The following is a 26491-nucleotide window of genomic DNA, read 5'->3' as shown; positions in this document are numbered from 1 at the left end:
AGTGCAATTGTGCAGTCCTAGGATGCAATATTAACTACTACTGTACTTTCAGCCAAGGGTGTACTTAAATATTGACCAATGATGTATTTTGTTTACCATTACAGTATTCTTATTACAATACTTCTATCACTGTAGTATTTCTACCACTGCAGGATGTTCACTATTACAGTACTTTTATCATTGCAGTACTTTCATCATTGCAGTATTTTTCTATCGTTGCAGTACTTTTACTATTACAGTACTTTTACCATTGCAGTACTTTTCTATCATTTCAGTACTCTTACCATTACAGTACTTTTATCATTGCAATATTTTTATGATTGCAGTATTTTCAATCATTCAGTAGTTTTTATCATTACAGCGTTTCCCCCTCCGTATAATGGACAAACATTAGGAGTGTTTCCTTACACTTAGATACGTTTATACTGTGTATATTTGCATGCTTTTTCTGAATGTCTGCTGCTAATGTTATACATTAACGGCTACATTACGCCGCCGACTCTGTGTGATCTATATCTTTGCTGCTGTAACACCTCTAATTTCCCCATTGTGGGACTAATAAAGGACATCTTATCTTATCTTATCTTAGATGATGATCCTCTCCCTTTGGAAACTGGGCCGCATTCCAATTGGGTTGCAGCTCTAACAAGAAGGTAAGTGTATTGAATACAGAAGCATAGGGGAAAAGGAAAACATTAACAGAAATTTGTGACGTAAGACGGAGGAAAATAAACAGACAATTGGGAATATATCAGTGAAAATAGTATATTTCAAAAGTGTGACGTTATTAGAGATTACATGCAGCTGGAAAATATTTACTTGACAACAGTCTTTTTTGTTCAAAGTACAACTAATAGAAAAGTGACTCCTTCAAGTGAGATGTTGGAATGTATTGCTCATTAATTTTTCACAAGTAATGTATTCGTTACTAATGAGAGCATCAATTTACATGCTTCACACAGCAATATGTTTTTAGAATAACAGAAAAAAAAGAAATATCTCCCGATGCAACAAAACCACACCTAGCTTTGTGAACCAATTTTGGCCTTTTTCAGAACTTGTGCTACTTTTTTTTACTCTGAATAATAACAAATAACAACTGAAACTTAAGACCTTTTCAAACACACATGGAATTATTCGGTTTAGGAAACCGATGCAAGCATGTTATATACATTTCACTACTAACAGTGTTGAGGTTGGTCGCCACACAAATTAAGCACAAGAACACTTTTGTCTTGAGAATAAAATATTAAAAAACAAAACAACACAAAAAAATAATTTCTTACTTCAAGCGGGGAGTGCACATGTATATATATATATACTGGCTATGGATGTACATCAATAACAACAACAACAACAAAATAATAGTAAAATACAAAGATGACAGTGCATTCACATTATGCAATTGAGTCTTGTGATTTCAGTCTTCTGAAGTATCATCTTCTAAGTTGGTTTGATTGGTTTCTTTATTTTTTCGCACCTCTTCCAATTTTTTGTCCTATCAAGAAAAAAAACACACCATTAATCCCAACATCTTGGTGGCAAAATATCATTCTGAAAAAAAGCATGACAATTACTTTCTCCTTGAATTTTTCATTCATCGCTGCCATCATTGCTGTGCGATTCCCCTTGTTGGCTTCCATTTTTTGATTGAGTTTCTCCTCAGCCATCTTGCTGAAATTGTTGTTCTCTTCCATTGCTTTTTGCAGCACTTCTTTTTCATGCTCACGTTTGTCCGCTAAATGCTTCAAAACCTCAGCTTCATGGTTCTGAAAAAAATATATAAATCTTCCTTTACAAATACTAGATAACTGTACAGTTTATTATATGAACAGAACATTTTAATAACTATTTTCCTCCCATTTTTGGAGACTGCCCTGGTAAAATATATACTTCAACAATTAAATAACCAACTTCTACCTTGCGTCTTTCTTCTGCAGCATCCATCTTCCTTTGAATTTCCTCCAGTGAGACATCCTTTTTCTTTGCGGGGGCCAAGGGGAAGTCACCCTTAGTGTCTGGTGTAGGAACACCAAGGATAACCTCAAAGGCTTGGCCAGAGGCCCGCTTGTCAAGCTCCTTGACCTGAATATCTATAGAGGGTGTAAAATAAAATCAGCAAATCAAAACAATTCAGTCATTTTATGAATATGAACAACTCTGACATATTCACCTTCGGGGGCTGCCATCTTAAAATGATGCCTGTTGATTTATCTTAAAAGGATCAAATGAAAATAAAATTAATTACAACGATCACTCGAGACAAACCAGCACATTTCAGAAACTTATCGCAAGGACGACACCTTGTGGCCTTATACACAACTGCAACCAACCACCGCCCTTCCAAAAATGACAACAAAAAAACGGTCTTGGCATCAGCAATCATTGAATAATACCATTTTTTTGTAATTTGGATTAATTATGATGCGCGATAGCGGGTTTTCCCGATCGACGGGAGCACTGGAGGCAGATACCGAACGATAACTCTTGACAAAATAATAAGGTTATTTAGGAACGCAATAGGGAGAGAAGTGGGGCTCTTTATTTTTGACACACACACACACACGCACACACGCGCGCACACACGCACATATCACACGCACACACAGACATACATGCTCGCATATATAAATATATATATAAAATCTTTTTGAGTGTGCGTGTACGTACGCGTGTGCGCGTGCGAATGTGTGTTCATTCATATACTCACAAATGATCTCCCGCCCGATTTCAATCGATGGCTTAAAAAGAAGACTAGTTGTCGTGGAAAGCAAACTCATTGCACACATCAGTTGTCTTATCGTGACCTCATTACAAAAAGGGTCAGGTGAATGCTATGATTTACGATGACTGTTTTTGGCGTGGCCTGAACAACAATGGTGGCTTTTGTTTTTCTACAGTACTGCTGTTCTTTCTCCTCTCTCGGTGGTACAGGCATTAGAATCACCATCAACAAAGACGCCTTGACGGCGCTGTGATGAGCGGCAGCAAACAAAGACGGTCTCATATCAGTTCACAGGATAAACAAGTCGTTTGACTTCCCGAGGCGAAAGTGATAACGGAACAACATCGCCCAAAACCACGATGATTGTCGACGATCAAACATTTAGTTTCAATTGAACCAAAATTGAGTTGATCGTTAAAACAAACACTAAACAATGACGTCACTAAAGCGCACACAGCGAGCCTTTACGAAATGCCGCCCTGTGCCCACAACATTTTAATCATACAAATTGCTCACATGTAACACTAGAATAATTCACAGACAATCGATTCACAACACAACAGTAAAATAAAAATTATAGCGTTCAGCGTAAATTTGCAATACGCATAATTTTGGCATCATCTCTTGAAACATCATTAAACTAGATTCACGCGTGTACTTACTAATGTGTCCTGCACACTGTGCCAAATGTGGTTTGTATCACACCCACTTTGCGCCAGGTGAACGCTTCTTGCGCACAACTCGCACCAGGATGGCACTGGCATCGCGCACATAAATACTGACTGTTACAGCCAATGTCGTCATACCGGTTGCACAGCGATTGGTTGGTCAGATTTATTGTGTGCAAATGCATGGACTGAAAAAAAAACTCATTTAAATTGACTTAATTTTAACATAATTCAAATGTGCTAAACTGACATTTTCCCGTCTCACATAATTAATGATTTTCAGACAGGTTAATTTTACAAGTAATTTCATGACATCCATGCTTCGTGATTTTTTTTTTTGCAGGCTCGAACGGACTGTGTGAAACAAGCTTTAAGAAATGTTGTCTCCATGCTGTTGACCCCATTTAGCTCTGTCACCATGATGATCAACATATTTTTACGATTTCTTTTTTGAATCAGAGATGCAAGTAAACTACTAGAAGAATTATTTTTGCAGTGATTCAGAATTTTCATTTTCCACTTGCGCGTCAGTTTTTCATAATAATCAAAATAAAAATAAAAATAAAAGCAGTAGAGAAAAATGATGCATATAATATAATAATCATATGGATATGTGGTTCCAAAAATGAATGAATTAATAAGATATAACATTAATAATTATATAATACAATCATATCGTAAGATATATTTATCAGCTATAAATGACAATGCACAATACAATCCATATTGTGCAAGCTTTTATTGGTCAAACTAAAAAGAAAAACAGTAGAAAAAGTAACATAAAATAAAAAAAAAATCTGCATATAAGACACTACGTTTAAGGCATAAGGCACATAGCAAGAAATCTTTCAATGTGGTGGGTAGAATGGAAAACACCTCATTGAGGGATGGCCAAGGGTGCCTGTGCTTGTGTTCTTCCTTAAACGTGTGCATTTCATTTGATGAAACCATCCTTGTGGAAGGTATGATAAACATTCCCTTCTCAGCCCTGAAGGTATTGAAGAAACACAACACAAAAAGGTGCACTAAACCAGCGCTACTCAAATAGTAGGACGGGCCTGCACTAAACAGAGAAAGTCGACTCTGACTGGACTCACAGCTTTTGTATACGTACGTATTCTAAACATCACACAACAGCTGCAGAATCACACCTAACACCATGGGGAGCCAGCGCGCCTACCTATTTGCTTGCAATACGCTGTTGCCACTCATGCACGTTCGCGTCCACCACTGCTTGTAGCCAATTCATGAAGTTGTTCAGCGTTGCGTCGCGAGTCGGCCTCGATTTCGGATAAACTCCTCAACGATGAACCCTGGAGGTGGTCTTCTTGAACGGTGCGCATCGCAGAGCAGCATGTGTTTTTAGTCGGGGCTGCTTCGGGAGAGTCAATGTTCAACAAAAAGTTCCAGCGAGGAAGCCGACTCCACAGTCGAGTGTGGCCACATTGGAACGCTCCATTGAGTGGTGTATCTGTAGCCCGGAGCTATTACGTTCCAAAGAATAAAACGTCACGTTGCCTACAGTCGAAAAATCTTCATCCAAATAAATGTGCATGGCTTCTCATTCCCACTTCAGTCTCTGTGAATATCCCGACTGGTGCTTTTATGCCATGCCTCACCGTGATCAGCAAAGAAGTTCCTCATTCTCATATAAATCAGCCACAGAGAGGTTAATCCTTTTTAAATGTAGACGTGGTCACAGGTAGGGATGTCCTCATGAATTCTGGTGCCAATTGATCACTGTTTTTGGACGTTCTAAGCAATGAAAGTACAATGATTTCCAACAAAGAGTTTGTAATGGGACCCTTTTATGACTCGGCAAAACATGGAGAGAGTTGAAGGGGGGCGCGGCTATATTCCTCATTAAAAGCAGGGGTTTTTCAAGTTCTCACTTATTTCCTAATTTCTCCAAAATGAATCTAATTTCATTTTCCTGATTAAAATATTTACAAACTGAGCTTGTTAGTGAAAAATGGGCCATCTAGGGTCATGTCGTCCTTTCAGAGACCCGGCGGAAGCTCCTTGATGTCTTTTTGTTTTGTTTTTTTTATGCTTTATTGAACAAATTGCACATGCAACAGCAGTACCGCAGTAGTCCTATCAAAATAGTGCAAAATGTCAGGGGGATAGAACATATTACAATAAAATAAAACAACAATAATAATGAAAAGCATAATAATAATAATAGATCAAGAGAAATAAAATGTTGCGTTTTGTATATACAATTTACATTTCAAAGTTTTCTTCTGCCTTCTTGTTCTGGCAGGCATGAATTGATTTTAAGTATAACTCAAAGTCCTTAAATACCGAAAAAAAGTGGCTTGTAATTTCCAAATTTACAATTATGTACTGTACCGATATACTGTAAAAACCCAATTCCCAATTCAAAACAAAAATGGATGTTGATGGTTGATAACGTGTTTCCAAGTTTTAGTTTTGCATACCCCCCTGAGATTGCCTTGGCTACTTGATACCCACACAAGGATAAAAGTCTATTCTTGATGCAATGGTCCCCTACCACCATGCCGTTGACAGTACTTTGAACCAGGCCGCTGAGATGAAAAATGGGTAAAACCGGATAGCGGATAGCACCTCAAACTAAAAGACCCCCCTTCCTCACCCACCATTACCAGTCCGCAAAAGTAATGGAGTTGGATGAACCGGTGCGCGGTGGAAAAAATGTTTGGACCACTGCCTTAATGGATGGATTTGGTTTGGTTTATGATGTCAAATATTTATTTAGATCTACAGTACTTTTTTTTTTTTTTTTCATGTTTTGTTACTTGCTGGTTTTGCATGTCTGATTTTTCATTCTGACATTTGTAAAGGAACAGAAATAATCTGGGCTAAAAAAATAAATATAAAGCACTTGGTCATTTATTTCTTGCATAAATACTCAAATGTGGGGGAAAAAAAGTGTTGCGAGAAACGTGCAGGAATACTTGAAAGGAATATGCAGTATTCAGATTTTTTTTTTAAATACAATTTATTAAATTCAAGCAATGAAATTAAATTCTTCAAAGGTTATCCAGTTTTCCCAGACCTTCCGTGATGAAAGGGTGTTTCTTATTTAACTTGGTTTTCTGTCAGGTTTAAAAAGGTCCTGATGCCTTCTTAGACTGAATTAAATACAGAGAACCAGAGGAATAACCAGGGAAGGTTTTGTCTTTTCTCCATCGCGGATGGGAGGAGAAGACAGGAGGTGAAGTAGGCGTCTTGCCAGTTCAATCTCCCGCACTCTCACTGACTTCTTCGCCCAACCCTTTGGACTTTTATTCCCAGGAAAACGAAACTTATGGAAAGTGAAACTTAAACAAGCGTGTGGGTGTGCCAGTTGTGCGCATGTGTGCTAAAGCAATGATGTGCGTGTGTGTGTAATTATCATTGATACAAATAGTGTATAAAAACATGATTAAAAATACACAAACTATTTACATACTCTCACATTTTCGTCTTGAATATTTTCTCTGATAACCACAATCTGTACACCAGGCACATGTCCATTGGCATCTAACTCCAGCCCCCGAATTCCTGTTTTCTGTGTCACCTGCATTTGACACTGAGCCTCCTGTTCCTCTGAAATCGCTACATCCATCCTCCGCTGTGCGATACCTGCCTCATCACCACCTGACTCACCAGTCAGCTGTAGCGCCACGACTTCACCTTCTTCTACTGAACGTGGGTTGATCTCAATGACTGTGTGCTCTTGGCCGGCCTCCACCTCTCCCTGCATTAACCCCTGCTGCACCAACATGGCACCATCCAGCACCTGTGCCTCGATGGGTACTGCTTCTGCACACACAGCTTGCTGGCTAAGGTGTAGCAGCTCTACAGGTTTGACCATTGTACTTAGCTGGTTTGACTCATGCATGGGACTAGTATCCACCAGTGTGAGGTTGGAAGACGTGTGCAAGGTAATGCTGTCGGCCTTTCCATCGCCAGTCACCATGTACCGTGTGAAGAGCTGTGAGCCGGAGGGGAGAAGAGTGACAGTGTTCGATGACTGAGCTAGAGATGTGATCGGTAGGTCCGCCACGGTAAATGGCTGACCCAAAGAGGATAATGAGATTGGGGACAGAATGGTGAACTGTGGAGGTGTCAGGGCAGACTGATGGTTGATGCTGGAAGTCAGGAGGGTAGTGGTAGTAGCAGGCTTCTGCAAACGAGGTCGCTTTGTCTGGCGTTTGATGGTAGTCATGGTTTTTGCAGGGGGGGGGCATGACAGGACATCTTGACTCTGTTCCTGCTTTCGCTGTTCTGCCAGCTGCAACTCCAGGTCTGCAGACAACAAAAACAATGGAATAGAAGAAACAGAAGAACAGCTAACATTACGTCAACTTTATGTTTATACCCCATTATATAAAGTGCACTTTAATTTCCTTTAATTGTATTGTAATGCAGATTGTAATTCGGAAGTCATCGGTCATCATGCATCTTCCATTGGTCGAGAGGAGAATCTTAATACCGTAATCAAAAACGTAATCCTTGTTCAGATTAGGATTACTGGTAATTTCTTGTTTATCCAAAAAAGACTGGAAGAGGTTCTACGTTTGTGCACAAACAGTTTTTATTTCAATGTTTCACTCCCCCGCCATTGATTGGCGACCAGTCCAGTGACATGTGTACATTCTTTATATTTACATATTACATACTATGGGCTCCGTAGATGGGCCATATATTAGGGCCGTGCAATTAATCGAAATGCAATTAAAATTAGAAAGTGTATTCGATTCTGGAACCCACTGTGATATTCAGTTTGAACATAAACATTGCCGTTACATACAGGAAAAAAATTGACCTAAATAATGAAGCATTGCATTTCGAATAATCTGCAGCCACATGAATGTTAAAAAGACAACATTACAGACCCATTTCATCTAATTGTGAACTCTGACCTTTTTTTTTGGACATGCATTTGGATTTACAGCTGTTCTGGATGGACATTTTGAGACAGTTTCAAGTGAAGAAATCGTGAGCTGTCCATCATCTGCTACACAGCAGTGCGGCGACGTCAGCATGTCAAAAGCAAAAAAAAGGAAACGACCCAACTCTTCCTGGATCCCGATGTGCTGCGCTGCAGTTTTTGATGCATGACAATAATGATCTATTTTACTCACAGAAATAATTTCAGTTTTTACTTAATTTGTCAGATGTATCATGTCAGATGATTATCTGCAGCAGTTTTAATTATAACAATAAGAGGTTTGATGCAAACATAGTTTTACTCTACACCTTTGTAAATCCAAATGCAGTACTCATACGAACTCAGTTTTTTTTATTTACAGCTGTTCCGGATGCACACTGAAGAAGTTTCCCATTGTGAGCTTTCCATCAGGCTGCCAAGCAGCAACTCTCATCCAGCGTTCGCACACATCAGAAAGACGTTTCAGATACTGTAACTTGTTGGACAATTCTGTTATCAACTTTGCATTTCTGTCAATTGGAAAACGCACAATGGATCGGATTCAATGACAGAACTGGAAAAGCCAGGAGTTCACTGTGGCAGAAAATGACACGTGGCAGACACTTCTCCAAGTTGCGGACAGTGCCGGGTGGCCCGAGAGCAGGACTAGAAAATTCAGTTTGCCTTCTGGCTGTGTTTGTGTTTTATTTAATATACACAAATAAAAAGTTGCTATGTATATTTTTTTCTCCACAACTTACTTAACTCTGCTAGATTTAAAATCTCCAGATGAGCTGTCAGTGAAGTCATTGAAGTTATTTAATTTAACTTTTACTTTGCTAGGTAATTAATTGCAATGCCGACCAAGATGCAGACAGCAGAGTAAAACATGACAAAATTAAAGCAAATCCATATATTCATATACAAACAATGTGGTTTACTCAGAAGCTACACATTAATTTCCATGACAGGCTGCAAATGTTCAGATGTGCGTATTATGGAGAAAACATTTTCAGAAAAAAATATATTAATCACTGCTCAAATGACTTTTTGCAGCCTGGGTCGCATATTGTGAAATGCGTTATAGAGCTTGTACTTGAGCGACTGTTTTTATTTTGTTCATTCACGTTGTTTAAAGTGAAATAAAGCCACAACAGTCGCCAAATTACAAAAAATTTGGTTCTCGGCTTATTTTGTAACAATACAATACAATGCAACATTATTTATATAGCGCATTTCACAACAGCCGAAGCTGTAACAAAGCGCTTTGAGCATTGATTCCACCATTACCAGTTTAGCTTTTTGTAATGTATAATCCTTAGTAGTCGATCAGAAAGCCCTTGCTATTGGCTGTAAACCTTGTATGCCTATTTTTAACTAAAATTGACCAAAACCTTTTTCAGCATTCATCGACTAAATTTGTCTCAAAGTAGTTTTTTTGCGTTTTTGTTGACTAAAACTTAGACTAAACCTATCACGAACAGGAATGGCAAAATGTGACGAAAACTAATGAGCATTTTCGTCCAAAAGATTAAGACTAAATCTAAAATGCCTGCCAAAAAACACTGCACTTACCACATGCTTTTAAATTGATACTGCTTTTTCTTAAAAAAAAAAAAAAGTTATGACATCTAGAGTAATATTGGGATCATAGCATTGTCGAGACATCTGGCAGGAATATTGAGTTATGACATTTTGTCCATATTGCCCAACCGAACAGTGTATACAGAAAGTCATTTCTAAAGAGCATATAGTATGGTTTATAATGTGTGCGAGGAACAAATTCTTGGACTTTGCAGAAGTCGCGAAAGCACAAGAAGAGCAAGTTGAGAAGAAAGAGTTTGCTCAGTCTTTCCTGACGCTTCCTTCTTTTGCGTCAAATGCAAGCGACCCAAAAATGATTGGCAATTGTTCGAGAGAGAGATCGGTCAGATCATCGTGTGCTTTTTGCCAAATCAATCGTGCGCGGTCCGATACTCACTGCAAAGGATTCGAAGAATATGCGCCTGGCTGGGATCAGTTTCCTGCCGCCTCTTCGCCAGCATCTTCTTGACAGAGTTGAGCAATCCAAACACCTGGCCAAGGTTACTAAGCACTGCAACCTCTACAGGGGAGGAATTGTGATCAGTTGGTCAGAGAGAAAGGATGAGCCAGTTTAGCTTTTGCAAACACAAAACCACACAATTCTCTTCGCTTGACCTCAGTATTAAATCAGTTCGGATTCTCAAATCCGGCAACAAATATCTCTGTACCTGTGTTCTGCAAGACAACAGACTCCTTCTGCAACTGCAAGCGGTTCAGCAGTTCCAGTAGCTCACTACTGATTTTGGTCACCACTTCACCCAGCAAGCCAACATCAGCAATTCCCTTCCAGAAATTTAACGTATCTTCTAGAGAAAAGAAGATAACAGGACAGTATATTTGGTCTCTGAATGTTTTTGGTAAAGTGAAATGACTAACACACAGAAGAGTGGAGGTACCTGAGATTTCTTGAGAGTCCTTGTTTACCGATTCTGCAGGATTTAAGATGCAGTCTCTCTTTTCACTCGGTCTCCCTGTCATATTGTCTCCTACTATCTTACCATTACCAAAGGACTCCTGTGCTGCAATAGTGACACAAGAGAGTGCGTTCAAATTGTAATAAAAGTTAAAAGAAACCTATTTTCCTACATCAAGGAATAATTACAGTTTAACAATCACATGATATGAGATTTTTTTATGATTTGGGATTTTTGTTCCGGAATAATTACAGTTTAACAATCACATGATATGGGATTTTTTATGATTTGGGATTTTTTTTCCCTCCCACAATGGTTTTATACAAAACAATCAAGATGATAAAGACAGGTAGACAGATATTTTATTCATCCGCAAGGGAAATGCACTCTTCCAGTAGTCTTTTCAATGAACACTCCAACACTTCTGGGAATAAATTCAAATAAAACACAATCTTCAACATACAAACTGAATTTTTCCGACTCTGGTTTGGCCTTCTTTATCACTTGTGCCTGAGTTTTCTCAGAAGCCTTATCCTTCAACCATGACTCTATTATTTGCGTCTTCAGGTGATTGATAAGGAAGAGAGATGGGATGTGACAAGTTGGGTCGAACCATTCTAGTATGGGGGAGAATCTGGGTTTATAAAGTAATGAAATTGAATAACCTACTGAATAGAAAATGTGTTTTATGAACTTCTATCTCTTTCCTGAATCATTCATTCAATAATTATTTTTTAAGGATTTTTGCATTTAAAATTTCGCGTACCCCCTGGAGTTCCTTCAAGTACCCCCAGGGGTACGAGTACCTCCATTTGAGAATCGCTGCTCTAACACAAACAAAGCAGGCATAAAATTAATGAATTAGTAATACATTTTAAAAAGTGAAAAATAATAACCATCAAGCGACTGTTTTTTTTTAAAAATATTAATAGTGTCGATGTGAAAATAGCAGTGCAATATGAAGATCCAGAATAAGGTGCATGGCGATCAGTGTACAAAATGTTGAGAGTACAGAGTTTGCGGGGTGTGATTTTTGCGTTTCCTTCCCACGGTTGAGTAAAAAAGCCCCATGGTAATGGTGAGGAAGAGTTTCCCCAGTCTGAAAATAGAGCAGGAAAGAGACAGTCACCTGCCTCTGAAGTTGCTACTCTGACTAGAGACGGTGCTGTGCAGTGGATAGTGCAGATTATCCATCATGGACAGAAACTTGGTTAGTGACCTCCTTTCTGCCATTAATGTCAGTGTGAACAACTCTGTACCCATGATGGAGCGAGAGCCTGCCTTTTCCACAGTTTGCTGAGTCAAGATTAGTCCCTTCATTTGAGCCTGTCCCCCAAGGCACACAACTACATACATGAACACACTTTTGATAAAGTACAGCAGGTCTCTTGTACATGTACAGTTCTGAAAGAGTGGCACGCTACCTGCTGTTTCAGTTCAAGTTTAACTCATTGGCATTCGAGGTATTTTACTGGTATACTTACTCGATTCTGACCGGTGCCATATCAGGATGAGGGCTCGGAGCCAAAGTTAGGAAGCACAGAAAGGTAGAAGACGCGGCAGACACAATCAACTCTATGCTCGGCATCAAAATTCAGCACTGATGTTTACAAATCTGAATGATTCCGGGATGTTACTGACGGTTCCACTCGGCTCTCAATTATCAGTGGCCAACCCAAAGTGCCACCACCCATATAGACTTTACAATCATTTGCTAGTACAAACAACGTTACTGAACAAAAATGATTACCAAGACATAACATTGAACATTGTGTATAAGGAAAGTAATACTGAAAAAAAATGTTCTCACCTTGAGATGTAGATGAGAGTGCACTGCCGTCAGGTGGGAACAGCGTGTTGTTGATTAACAGGTCAAACTTTGTGCTACGGCAAGTGTTCGTACACAATGTAGTGTGTTGATAGAAGTCAAGCTGGCCTGAATCCATAATCTTTCTGGAAGGAGTGGAGAAAATTAATGAAGCTACGAATCAATTTGTAATTCAGAAAGAAATTCAGAATTAAAAACATAAATGTGTCCAGTTTAGTTTATGTTCATGCTAGCGGTATAATTTTAATTGTTACAAATGACAATGCACCACAGAAGATAGGATTACTTCATCATTTGTAAAGTATTCAGATTTTTTTTCCATGGTGATGTTTTTGTTCAATATGTTGCTAAGTGTGCGCAGCAGAAAATTAGTTGGGTATTGCTAAACTAGTAAAATGTGTATTTTTGAGTTGGAACAAATGTTAGTAACTTCATCCATCCACCCATTATCTGTACTGTTCCTCCTCACAAGGTTCACGAAGGGTGCTGGAGCCTACCCCAGCTATCTTCGGGCAGTAGGCGGGTTACACCCTGAACTGATTGCCAGCCAATCGCAGGGCACACAAAGACAACCATGCTCACTAGAAAAGTGGGTGCCTGTAAACAAAAGGTCCTCTGTCCTGGGTTGTTCAACACGTAGATGCAAATACCATGAAAGTAAAGCTGGAATTCTGAACTTTTGTCCGATATTCATCTTTTGATCTAAAACCCAAATGTCTTCAGTATGTATAGTATATATGTGCTATAAAAGCGCACACCATTTACAACAAAAACAGAGGAATTGATCTTGCTGTTCCAACACTTTTGGAGAGGACTGTAAAATACAGCTGCTGCCCGTCTAGCAGCAGTTTCTGGTTGGCTGTGTTACTTCTTTTGTATACCTAGGTTGCTCCGCGCTGTTTTGGAACTGCAGTGAAGGATAAATTAGCTAGCTACATATTACATTACAGCATGGAAGTGTTCAAAAACAATAGCAATGCAATGATTGGCTGAATCAGTCCAGTTATTTCTTTACATGGGATTAAAACTCAAAACTATACACCAAAATGCCAGAAAATGCCAATTATACTAAATTAATAAAAAAAAAAAACTAAATGGAAATGGAAATACCAGGACGGCTGATGGAGGGAATTTTATAGTATTATGAGATGGTGAATTCACTGAAGGAGAAAAAAATACTGTATAGGCATTAGATTAAATGATATTCAAGTGTATTCTAGTTCCTTACAACCAATCCAGGGTGTGCCCCGCCTACTGCCCGAAGACAGCTGGGATCGGCTCCAGAACGCCCGCAACCCGGCTTGGATAATGGATAAATGGATGTCTTTTAGTTTTCTTGAGAGTGGTGGCACTTTGCACTCTGGAGTTGCCCACGGTGAGAGGCGTAGAGCAGGTGGACCGGTGGACGAAAGGGTAGCCTCCCTTCACCTTCAGGTTGGGGGACGGATCATGACGGTTGTTGGTGCCTATGCACCAAAAAGCAGTACAAAGTACCAACCCTTTCTGGAGTCCTTAGAGGGCTGGAGAGTGCTCCATCAGCAGATTCCCTCATTCTGCTAGGTGACATCAATGCTCATGTGGGCAATGACAGTGAGACCTGGAAATGTGTGTTTGGGAAGAACTCCCCCCTTATGAGAGGACCATGTTCTGCGCTGGTGGGCATTGGCGGTAAGGGATGCTGTTAAGCTGAAGGAGTCTTAGCCGGCCTTTTTGAGAGTATGGAGGCTGTCGATGGATATAGCCTGGTCAAGCGGAGGACAGCTTTGGCGGTTGTCAAGGCAAAAACTCGGGCATGGGAGAAGTTCGACGTGGCCATGGAAACCAACTTCCAGAAGGCTTCAGAGAAAATTCTTGTCCGCCATTTACCATCTTAGGAGGGGGAAGCAGTGCACCATTAACATTGTGTATCGTGGAGTGATGCTGACCTCGACTCGGGACATTGTGAATCAGTGTGCAGAATACTTCAAAGAGCTCCTCAATTCCTCTGAAGGGGGATCCCCTATCTCTGGGGTTGAAGTCACCAAGGTGGTTAATAAACTATTCGATAGCAAAACCATGGGGGTGGATGTGCTCGGGACAGTGCCTCTGGACACGGACTGGCAGACCAAGGTGGTGGCTCCATTTTTTAAGAAGGTGGAACTGGAGTGGTCACTCCTCAGCCTCCCTGGTAAGGTGGTGGAGAGGAGGATCCATCGCTAAATTTAATTCAGGAGGAGCAGTGTGGTCATCATACCGGCCGTTGAACGATCAACAAGTTTTTCATCTCCCAGTGCCCACAAAAGGGAACAAAGTTCAGATAAACAAAAATACACACACTGTAGCTATTGCTGCTGAACATCTAAACTTTTAAAAATCACAGCCCACCTTAGCATGACTCCACCCATCCGGATTGCTCGTTTCCAGTCTTTCAGAGTGGCTTTTCCAGAAATATGTACAAACTGCCTTGGACTGATCAGCTGATCGTCATACTGGGGAAGAGAGTTTTAGCAAGGTATATATTAGTTTGTTGAAAGAAGACAGCCAATAAAAAGTGTCAATAAAATTGTGTTCAGAACATCATCCGTATGGTGAGTCTAATGCAAGGCGATGTGCAGTAATGGCTGCTACATTTTGGTCACAAGCTTTCGCTATTTCATCCATTTCAAATTATAAACGTGGTCATGGGTATTTTTCTCAAACACAATCTATATATTTTGTAACTATGGTCAAGCCATGCACCTTGCAGCTTGATTTGATTTGGTGGGGGAACACTAACCTCTCAGTGACGGCACCAGGTAGAGGCGGATGACACGGATGGCGTTGAAACGAAAAATCCACCCCACCAAAGCTCAACCACAGCATGCAAGGAAGTGCAAGCCTTCACCATCGGTACAATCTACTTCATAAAGTGAATTTATTTGGCTTAGCGGCGTGCAACTCTTGCTAGCTTTATGCATTTATTTATGCATTTTTAGCAACTCTTCCACTGCCACACAGTAACCATTTAGAATAACACGCTTTGGACCAAAACGTGGCACGGTTTGACTTCACGTGACTCATAACGTGATAATACTGACACAAATTCGTCAATATTCATAAAAGTACCATCTTTCAAAACCCATTCCAATTTCTATACAAATGGACTACAGTGAACCCTCGGTTATCGCGGTTAATGGGGACCGAGACCACCCGCAAAAACTGAAAATCCGCGAAGTAGCGGCGCACCTTCAAAAATGCTTAAAAAAAATATACAATATATATAATAAATATATAAATATAAATATATATATATATATATATATATATATATACGGGGAGAGAGAGAGAGAGAGAGAGAGAGAGAGTGAAATTCATGTTATAACAAAAAAACCAAATTATTATTAAAACGTATTATTTTTTTATTCCCCAGCCATTCTTTTTGTATTTATTTAATTACTCCGACTTTTACCTGCTGGTACGCCGTCCAGTGTGCCCTGTGAAATGAAAGGTGGCATTCTTTATTTATTTATTTATTTATTCATTTATTCATTCATAACTGACAGCCTCGCGCTCTGCTCGTGCCCGGGCGGAAGAGGTGCTCCAATTCGGCTTAACTGTGACGCACGCCCGCCCTCCTCCTCCGGAGCTACCATTCGGTTACACTTAGGGGCCGCTTGGCACCGCTCGTGCCCGGGGAAGGTGCTCCTATTCGGCTTACTGTGACTCGAGCATGCCCTCCTCCTCCGGAGCTTCCATTCGGTTAAACTTAGAGGCCGCTTGGAACCGCCCGTGCTCCTCTTCGGCTTACTGTGACGCGAGCATGCCCTCCTCCTCCGGAGCTTCCATTCGGTTAAACTTAGGGGCCGCTTGGAACCACCCGTGCCCGGGGAAGGTGCTCCTATTCAGCTTACTGTGACGCGAGCATGCCCTCCTCCTCCGGAGCTTCCATTCGGTTAAACGTAGGGGCCGCTTGGCACCGCCCGTGCCCGGGGAAGGTGCTCCTCTACGGCTTAACTGCCACGCACGCCGGCCGGAGCTCTGGTACGGTCCGAACCGCGCGAAACGTCGCCACCAATCGTGCCCGGGGGAACGTGCTCTTCTTCGTCCACTCTCCTCTTCGCCCACGCTCTTCTTCGGCGCACGCCGGGCGTCTAACCGCTCCAGCGCCCCGTCGTGCTGCTCTGCGAAACTACAATGCCCCCGAATATTTTTTAGACCCGCGAAGCACTGAACCCGCGAAAGGTGAACCGCGAAGTAGCGAGGGTTCACTGTATATGCCGCTTAATCACCGATGGGCGAAATGAAGCCAGCAGCCATCTTGCATAGTCATTCACTACACCTGCCAAGCTTGAATACATTGATTTCTCTGCGGTCTTTTCATATTGTTTTCTATTCCACTGGCAAAAATGCCACTGTGTATGGAATATGGTTGTACCTATAAGTCTGGGAGAAGCACTATATGCGCATTTCATGAAGAATGTGACTTTAAATTTTCCACTTATAAGGTATGAGGGCCGGCACGGTGGACGACTAGTTAGCATGTCCACCTCTCAGTGCAAAGGTCTGGGATTCGATTATGGCCTCTGGCCTTCCTTTGTGGAGTTTGCAAGTTCTTCCCATGGCTGTGTGGGTTTTCCCCTGGAACGCTGATTTCCTCCAACATTCCAAAAACATGCTTGGTAAGTTAATTGAACACTCTAAATTGTGCCTACGTGTGATTGTGAGTGAGTACGGTTATTTGTCTTTGTGTGCCCTGTTATTCACTGGCAACCAGTTATGGTACTGCCAAAAGATAGCTGAGATAGGCTCCAGCACGCCTGCGATTCTTGTGAGGATGCACGGCTCGAATAATGGATGAATGGATGGATCGCTGAGTCCTAGTAAAAGATTCTTTTGCATCATATTGTCAGAATCAAGAAATGAAAGCAAAGCCCATCGGGACAAAAATCTTTGCGAAATGTAATCCTATCCTGTCAGTTACGATTCATGATACTGAGATAATATACTCAGAATGGTCGATTTTGTTCTTTGAGAGGCTCTCATGACTCCATTCAGGGACCCGAGAGTAAACACTGGTCACAGTGTTTTCAGAAAAAAAAATTCAAAAGTTGTCAGAAGCAGTGGCAACTTAAGATGGCTGCCCTCTGGCTTAAGCCGCGAGGGGCCGATTGAAAGTCCATTATGTCCGTAGTTGCCAGCGACTTAGTAAATTCCTGACTGAAGCTTGCACTTAGAGTTGCTTTTCTGGCCGTTAGAGTGAATATGTCATACACATTCATGATACAACAGACGACGACAGGAATCAATTGGCACTTAAATTCATGTGGACATCCCTGCCAATGACCACTTCAACATAGCAAAAGGATTAACCTCTCCGTGGCTGATTTATATGAGAATGAGGAACTGTGGAAGTGAGCAGAGGTACATAGATAATGCTGTTAGGACGCGGCGCATTGCTTCTTTGCTGATCACGGTGAGGATGTACAGCATAAAAGCTCCACTCGGGATATTTACAGCGACTGAAGTGAGAATGAGTAGACATGCACATTTATTTGGTGAGAATTGGCCCCAGTTTTTCGACCGAAGGCGACCTAACTACAACACGCCGTTTTATACTTTTGTACGCTTCAGCTCCGGGCTACACGTACGCCACACAATGTGATGTTCCAGTGCAGCCACACTCAGCTTTGAAATCGACCTCTTCACTGAAACTTTTTATATGCTGAACATTGAGGCTCTCGAAGCGGCCCCGCGATGCACACCGGTCTAGAAGACCCCCTTCCGGGGCTCATCGATGAGGAGATTATCCTAAATTGACGCCGACTTGCACCGCGACACTGACAGCTTCATGGATTGGCTGCAAGCAGTGGTGGACGTAAACAAGCATGAGTGGCAACAGCCAGGAATCCCCGGCACCAAGTAGCTAGTTAGTTAGAAGCTAATTTTGTTACGCTAACGTCATCTGTATAGCGATGAAAATAATTAATTTGAATTAAGAATTAAGAACTAACAATTAACGAACTAAGAAATTATTAAGAACGTAGAATTAAGAACGTACTTTTATTACCCGTGGGGGGTGAGAGTTGTAAACATCGATGCCTGCCTGCCTCCTCACACTTAACAAAAGACTAGCGCAGCTAAATGGCCGAAATAAACCCAGTCGGGGTTTGTGTGCACATTCTTGCTCTTGTCCGCTTCAGCCTGTGTAAGTGGAGAAGAGATCGGCACGGTATTTTTGATTTTGTGGAGGTGATCACATGAGCTCACGTTTGATGTCAATAAATCCAAACTATTGTGCAGAAAGCTTTCATACTTTCACAGTTTGAAGTGGACCAGAACCATAGATCTGATATTGTTTGTTGCTATAAAGATTAATTGCTGAAAAATAATATTAGAAGAAGACCTTGAAAAAAAATCTTGAATCAAATTGCAATGGCAATTTTTTAGGAAAAATAAAATCAGAATTGAATTATTTTCCATAATCATTCAACCCAACATTAGTCAATACTCAAGAAGTAGCTTTCAGTTTCAAAAAGGTTGGTGACTCCTGCACTACCTCAATCCCAAAAGGTAAACAGAGCAGCATTAAGTTTGTATTATGTCTTGATAAGTGTTAATCAGTGACACATACTTCATGTTTGTTTAGTGATGTATCCACACTAATTCATCACATTATAATATATAATTCATTATAATAAAAAAATATATATTGTTATGAATATTATTGTTAAGACGTGTCCATATTGTGTTGCAGAGTACCCAGGTGCAGTTTGAAATTTAATTCCATCTGGAAATGAGAAATACTAACCTTCACACATTTTACATTGATTCCAGGGCACACAAATTTCTTCACTAGTAACATTGCTTTACTGTCACCGCATGTTATAGGACAGCCAATTTCATCATCACCTTCCTCAGTCTCTTCTACAAGAATGAAAAGATGCATGTGAAACAAAACCACAGTGATTGGGAGTATTGTGAAAGATGGTATGTATCATGGTGATACGCTTACCTGAATGTGTTTCATCCTGCATGACTGACACAGCAGTTTCATCAGCTTCTTCTCTGCAATGAAAGCACTTTGGATTAATAATTGCACTGCGCGTCCTCACAAGGGTCGCGGGGGGTGCTGAAGCCTATTCCAGCTATCTTCGGGCAGTAGGCGGGGTACACCCTGAACTGGTTGCCAGCCAATCACAGAGCACACATAGACGAACAACCATCCACGCTCACACTCATACCTAGGGACAATTTAGAGAGTCCAATCAACCTGCCATGCATGTTTTTGGTATATTCCCCATGCTTCAATTCAACTATACTTGAGGCTTACCGTGGCACAAAATTTCACCACCATATTATGATGTCCTATAATGCGCATGGCAGCTCAATACAACTCACAACATCTTTATTGCATGCTCACCAACCTAGTGAGGATAAGTGTTTCGGTAAATGGATGGATGGATAACAATCGCCATGACACTGCAGTGTGTCCTACTGTCATAATAGTAATTAATACTTGTTGGAATACATACGGCAACGACTCGTTCAGGGCTTTGAATTAAATAACTCCGTACGTAACTGACAGATGGCAGAATTTTAAAAATACAAAAATTCAGATAAAGAAGTGAATTTCTATAGATTAGCAGCGTTGTGAATGTTATGCGGTTGAAAATGGTGCAACTAATTTAAACGCTGGTGCATCCAAGAAAAAAAAATGTTGGGCGCATTAGTGCACCAAATTAGTCCTGAGCCCTGCAAGTCAACTTCTGAATGGCTTTTAAATAAAGCAATAAAGAGATAAATAAATAAATCGGCGGCACGGTTGACAACTGGTTAGTACGTATGCCTCACAGTTCAGAGGAACGCGGTTCGATCCCGGGCCAGTGTGGAGTTTGCATGTTCTCCCCGTGCCTGTGTGGGTTTCCTCCCATGTTCAAAGGACATGCTCGGTAGGTTAACTGAACACTCTAAATTGTTTCTACGCGTGACCGTGAATGGTTATTTGACTTTGTAAGCCGTGCGATTGGCTGGAAGTCAATTCAGGGTGTACCCCGCCTACTGCCCGAAGACATCTGGGATAGGATCCAGGGCGCCCGAGACCTTCGTGAGGAGAAGCAGCTTGAATAATTGAGAGAAGCGGCTTGGATAATGGATGGATGGATAAATAAATAAATAAATAAATAAAGGACAGGTTTGGAGTGTTGAAAGCCAAATCCCACAATTAAATCTCATTGAAATGCAGTGGTATGACCATCAAAAGGTCATAAGTGCTATTTAAGTGCACTCCCTGCAATGTTGCTGCGTAAAAGACATTTTGGAAGGAAGAGTGGGCCAAAATTTCTCCACAGAAATGTGGAAGACTCATTGCTTGTTGCTGGTAAGGGCGGATAGTCATTTTTGGGGCCAAGTGCTTTTTCACACAGGGCCAGGTAGCTTTGCATATTTTTTCCCCTCAGGAAATAAAATAATTTAAATACTACATTTGGTGTTTAGTTGCGTTTTCTTTGTCAGATAGTCACATTTGCTTGATGATGTTAGACATTTAAGTGGGTAAAATATGTATAAAAGTAAGAGTTTGAGAAGAGGGCAGATATTTTTTCACAGCACCATAATGTAGATCCAGTGATGCGTCTTGAAAAATAGTGAACAAACGGCCACCACGAAAGCAATACATCCCATTGTATTTCATGCCAATACAGATTTTTATTTCCAGTTTCTGTTTCCATGTTTGATTTTTAGCAAGAGACAAATTCATGAGTTGTGGCGTAAAAATATCGATAATAAAAGTAGAGGAACACATCACAACATGGATGGACAAAGCACTCGCTCTATATTAAGTTTGTAAATTCCACTCATCTTAAAAGAAAATAATATTCCAATTATTCCTGTAATTAAGTGAGAGCAATGACAACATAACTGCGTGCCGAAATGAAAATTGAAGCCAATGTGATTGATATTTTGCATTTTATGCTAAATCAGTGATCGACTCTAATGTTATAATTCGCGTGATCTATCAATGATGTCATTGATTGCAGTCATTCTGTGCTGTGTTGATGTGCGAGGAAAAAAACTAACCTATGTTTAGACGTGTCTTTCTTGCTTATTGTGAAATGAAAGACTTGGCGCTTTTGCGCCCTCAACCATCCAATCCCAAAGTAATATGGTTTTGAGGTTTTTTTTTGATTGGTAAAAATATCTAAAAATCATTTAAAAAATATAGAACAAGCTACATTTACTTTTAGCATCTCTATAATTCCAAATAGCTTTCATCACTCAGCCTAGGTTAGTTGACTTCCGGCCATTCGCATTCAGCCAATCACAGATGCCAGCAGGCAGGCGTGTTGTTTGTTGAACTCACACGAAGTATTTTTATTGGACTGATGAGTGGATCCATCAATCCGTTCATTATTCGAGCCGCTCATCCTCACAAGAGTCGCAAGTCTGCTGGAGCCTATCCCAGCTGTCTTCGGGCAGTAGGCGGGGTTCACCCTTTACAGTTTGTCAGACAATTGAGGGCCCACATAGACAAACAACTATTCACACTCACAATCACACCTAGGGACAATTTAGAGTGTTCCATTGACCTACCATGCATGTTTTGAGAATGTGGGGAAACCGGAGTACCCGCAGAAATCCAGGCAGGTACGGGGAGAACATGCAAACTCCACACAGGAAGGCTGGAGCCCAGATTCGAACTCTGGACCTATTCCCTGTGAGGCGGATGTCCTAACCGGTTTTCCACCGTGAACATGAGTTAATATGGACTACTATATGAAAATCCCTTTAGAGAGATTTTGGAGCAGTGCATGACTGTGAACAAAGCCATAGGCTGCTCCATGTTTCTGAATAAATAAAAGCACAAATATCAAATTACCGTATGTTTTGTTTACTTTTGTCTTATTGTCAGAGACAAATTTTTTGTTATCTTAATGCTGTCAGTTGTGTAAAACGGTATCTAAATTGGAGCTAAAACCACTGAATCCAGTTACTTACCCTGCAGTAATGGACTGGAGCTGCAGGACGACCTGGGCTCTATTGAGATACTCTGTTTTACTTTCGCCATCAGTCTTCCCCTTTACGATCTCCTCAGTGACCATGGTTACATCTTCAGTTGTTGCCATCACGCTCTTGTCTTTTGTCAGCCTTTGAAGATTACTTGCCACAGAATTTCATGTTGCTAAAATAGGATAAAGGGATAAAGACATATGTATACATAAAAAGAAATCTTGAAAGGCTTAAGGCCTAACATTGCATCATGAAAAAGGGTCACGGGTGAATTAGCTGTGTGTAGTGCGCGTGTGTGTGTATAATATAATATAATATAATATAATATAATATAATATAATATAATATAATATAATATAATATAATATAATATAATATAATATAATATAATATAATATAATATAATATAATATAATATAATATAATATAATATAATTAGTGCTGTCAACTGATTATTTTTTTAACGAATTAATCACAAAAAATTCCATGATTAATCATGATTAATCACATTTTTCAACTACTATTTTTTGCGATGCTTATAACAGATATTTACTTGAATAATATCTTGGAATTGATGCAAAATCACCAAATATGAAGTATATTTAATTCAAAGACTGTTCTAATAGCGGCGGCACGGTGGCCGACTGGTTAGCACGATGGCCTCAGAGTGAGAGACAGCATTGGGGGTGGGTTCGATCCTGGCTCCGGCCATCCTGTGTGGAGTTTGCATGTTCTCCCCGTGCTTGCGTGGGTTTCCTCCGGGTACTCCGGTTTCCTCCCACATTCCAAAAACATGCATGGCAGGCCGATTGAACACTCTAAATTGCCCCTAGGTATGAGTGTGTGTGCGGATGGTTGTTTGTCTCTGTGTGCCCTGCAATTGGCTGGCATCCAGTTCAGGGTGTCCCCCGCCTACTGCCCGAAGATAGCTGGGATAGGCTCCAGTGGCCCCCGCGACCCTAGTGAGGAGAAGAGGTACAGAAGATGGATGGATGGATGGATGTTCGAATAGCTTTCTTGGATTCTTGAATACGATCTAAATGGAGACACCTTTGCAGACATTTATTTTCTAAACATTTCTCAAAACTGCCACAAGCGCCACACTCCAGCAGTGTTGGTTTGCAAGGCCCAGTGGTCACTTAAAAAGTGTTTTGTTCTGAGACGTGCGAAAGACAGCTAATGTGGCACAATCTTTGCAAAGTATGCAAATTATTTTTTAAGTAAATCAAACTGAGTTAACTGAGTTAAAATATTTAACTGAGTTAATTTTTTTTGATAAATCACCTGAGTTAATGTTTTAATTTTGACAGCCCTAAATATAATATTACATAATATTATATATTACATAATATTATATAATATAATTAGGGCTGTCAAATTTAAAGCGTTAACTCTAAAGATTTACTTAAAAAATAATAATTTGCATACTTTGCAAATATTGTACCATACTAGCTGCACATCATCTCAGAACAAAACAGCATACTCAAGTTACCACTGGGCCTTGCAAAGAAAAAAAAATCTATGTATTCAAGAATCAAAGAAAGCGATTAGAACAGTCTTTGAATAAAATTTCATTTTGGGTGATTTTGCATTAATTCCAAGATATTATTCGTGTAAATGTCCGTGACAAGCTTGACAAGAAATAGTAGTTGAAAAATGTGATTAATCGCAATTAATGATGGATTTTATGTATTAGTGGAAAAAAAATAAAGAAATTCTAATATATAACATACATACATACGAATATTGTTTGTCAAGGGGACGGCTGGATTCTTAACTAGTAAGATCGATTGAGCGGAATTTAATTGTGCGACGTACTTTATATTCTAATCGCAGTTCAAATCTTACGTTTGACATTGCAAGTATACTTCATGCCGTGTTTGGGCGTGGATCGCGTCCACGATCACGTTAAAACTCAACATATCACGTTCAGTCCACATAAAAACACCGTTTATCCCGGAAAAGACGAAACGAGCAGAGTAGCTGTGGGCAGATATCTGTTTTACTTTATACGGGCATCGATGGAAGCCATTTCGTTTAACACAATGGCGTAACATATTGCTCGGGAGTAAGCGAAGTAGCGGGAAGTTGACTACCCATGACGCGAAAAGCCTTCAACTTTAGGTGTAATTGTTACGTCTAGTCGTCTACGAAACGTACGTCGTTTCGTAACTGCATTTTAACTCTCCGTCCTCACGTAAAATGACGTCTGCTCGTGCGGAGCCACGCATAGCAAACAACGGCGGCGAGGCACCACCTACATTTCATAAAACAACAGCCTCAAGTGTGTTATTTACGCCGTTAAGTGGCAAGTAATTTAAGACCATGTGTATTTTAAAGATTAAATTGAATTACATTTCTTTACCGTTTGAGCAGAATTTACATCCAGAGAGGCTGAAGAAGCTGCGCATGCGCTGATCACTATTTTAGCTTGACTTCCTGCTTAACAGATTGACTTGTCAAAAACACTGGACAATTTGAGGTTCCCAGCAAATGTCCACTTAAGTAACTCGAAACTTTATTTTATTATCAATGAGCAGGTGGTTATACTACGGTCTATACACCGGACACCATTTCTGCGTTTAAGGCTCTTCCAGCTCCGATATGTTAGGTGTGTCATTTTATTCGGAATCATTCGGCTAAGTCTATGGTCAACCCCCGTCATTCGCGGGGTATAGTGACCGTCCCGGCCGCGAGTAACAAACATTAGCGCATAATTGAAATAAAATTAGAAATTTTGTTCTTGGTGGTGTTTGCAGAGATTTTATTTATTTCTCCATATAGACTTTTCATACAATACAATACATTACAACTTTATTTATATAGCACATTTCACAATAGCTGGAGCTGTATCAAAGCACTTTACCGGAAGAAGTTGTTTAGTGCATAAATTTGGAATTTTCTGGTAATTAACCTTGAGGATTTTGGCTGGAAACCAGTTCAGGGTGTCCCCCGCCTACTGCCCAAAGATAGCTGGGATAGGCTCCAGCACCCCCCGCGACCCTAGTGAGGAGAAGCGGTTCAGAAGATGGATGGATGGATTTTATGTTCATAATTGAGGGCCTTAAAATGCATTGGTGTGAGAAGTGGGGTTTGTTTGGTCAGGTGAATTATTTTCCCCATTTTTTACATACCCCCAGAAATTCTTCTGAAAACGCAGATAAACATTTCATATGCATTTTTCATGAAAAATGGGGGGAATCTTGCAAATGCCAAAAAAATAAATGAAAAATATGAGAAGTCGCTGAAGCATGACTTGTGAGGGTTGATCATATTATGTTTCTTCAAATGCTCATAGAAATCTATAAATTGGTTGGCCCATTGTCTTTAAAGTCAGTAATAAACATACAATTACCCTAATTTACAAGAAGCCAAGGGTCGACAATATGTCACCCAGTTTCTTTCATAGGCAAGGTGGGTAGGTGGTTCATGTGATGAAAAGTTCTGGAGCAACATCTTGTAGTCTTTTCCTAACTTTTACCATGATTTATAATACATTACAATACAATACAATACAATACAACTTTATTTATACAGCGCATTTCAAAACAGCTGGAGATGTAACAAAGAAGCATGTTCACTCTCCATATAAGCTCATATTATTAATACAGGCAAGTGTTTAAGCCCCTGTCACACTTCATTTAACATCTACCGCTGATTTTGTTTATTATTATTATTATCCAATAAGATTTATTTTCATGGGGCCCAAACTCCCTGGCACCGCCCCTGATTTGCATTTGAGTCTCAAACACATTTATTTTTCTGCCGCGACTTCTCAAAAGCTATATCACCCATCATCATAACCGACACTTCCTGTTCAGCCTTTCACAATAATACAGGATTTATTTAAAACGGGTCCAATTTCACAATTTAACAATTTCACTGCATAAACAAAACTAATCATTT

The 26491-nt window shown here is 40.2% G+C and overlaps 2 protein-coding genes across 4 annotated transcripts; both read right to left on the bottom strand.

Annotated features, from left to right (window-relative positions):
* Positions 1-751: 751 nt before the first annotated feature.
* LOC148321102 (stathmin-like) lies at positions 752-3522 on the bottom strand. Its single transcript, XM_088278544.1, has 5 exons — positions 3388-3522; positions 2174-2214; positions 1921-2093; positions 1578-1769; positions 752-1498 (listed from the first exon to the last, which is right to left on the bottom strand). The coding sequence occupies exons 2-5, from the start codon at positions 2187-2189 to the stop codon at positions 1421-1423; spliced, it is 459 nt and encodes a 152-aa protein (XP_088134670.1). The 5' UTR covers positions 2190-2214; positions 3388-3522; the 3' UTR covers positions 752-1420.
* A 2877-nt stretch (positions 3523-6399) lies between these two features.
* LOC148321101 (glucocorticoid modulatory element-binding protein 1-like) lies at positions 6400-25047 on the bottom strand. Of its 3 annotated transcripts, none has more exons than XM_088278626.1 (10): positions 24951-25047; positions 22574-22757; positions 19593-19645; positions 19389-19504; positions 14987-15090; positions 12605-12747; positions 10777-10899; positions 10549-10683; positions 10278-10400; positions 6400-7671 (listed from the first exon to the last, which is right to left on the bottom strand). In XM_088278626.1, the coding sequence occupies exons 2-10, from the start codon at positions 22699-22701 to the stop codon at positions 6821-6823; spliced, it is 1776 nt and encodes a 591-aa protein (XP_088134752.1). In that variant the 5' UTR covers positions 22702-22757; positions 24951-25047; the 3' UTR covers positions 6400-6820. The 3 variants fall into 3 exon arrangements, with proteins under 3 accessions (XP_088134752.1, XP_088134753.1, XP_088134751.1); XM_088278625.1 differs by having other exon boundaries at positions 6402-7671; positions 10549-10686; XM_088278627.1 differs by lacking the exon at positions 22574-22757 and having other exon boundaries at positions 10549-10686; positions 24951-25002.
* Between the last annotated feature and the right edge of the window lie 1444 nt (positions 25048-26491).

Source organism: Idiotropiscis lumnitzeri, chromosome 16 (assembly GCF_059441095.1).
Source record: "Idiotropiscis lumnitzeri isolate Australia: NSW breed Sydney's pygmy pipehorse chromosome 16, RoL_Ilum_1.0, whole genome shotgun sequence".
Lineage (NCBI taxonomy): Eukaryota > Metazoa > Chordata > Actinopteri > Syngnathiformes > Syngnathidae > Idiotropiscis > Idiotropiscis lumnitzeri.
The sequence above is the reverse complement of the archived record's forward strand: the minus strand, read 5'-3'. Positions and strand labels throughout refer to the sequence as shown.

Excerpts from the sequence above, each read along its gene's own strand:
- LOC148321102 (XM_088278544.1), bottom strand. Across the intron at positions 1,770-1,920 it reads CTGCAGAAGAAAGACGCAAG|AACCATGAAGCTGAGGTTTT; the intron begins GTAGAAGTTGGT and ends TATTTTTTTCAG. Across the intron at positions 1,499-1,577 it reads ATGAAAAATTCAAGGAGAAA|GACAAAAAATTGGAAGAGGT; the intron begins GTAATTGTCATG and ends TTTTCTTGATAG.
- LOC148321101 (XM_088278625.1), bottom strand. The coding sequence starts at position 22,701 with ATGGCAACAACTGAAGATGTAACCATGGTCACTGAGGAGATCGTAAAG. Across the intron at positions 10,687-10,776 it reads GGACTCTCAAGAAATCTCAG|AAGATACGTTAAATTTCTGG; the intron begins GTACCTCCACTC and ends TCTTTTCTCTAG. Across the intron at positions 10,401-10,548 it reads TGTTGTCTTGCAGAACACAG|AGGTTGCAGTGCTTAGTAAC; the intron begins GTACAGAGATAT and ends CCTCCCCTGTAG.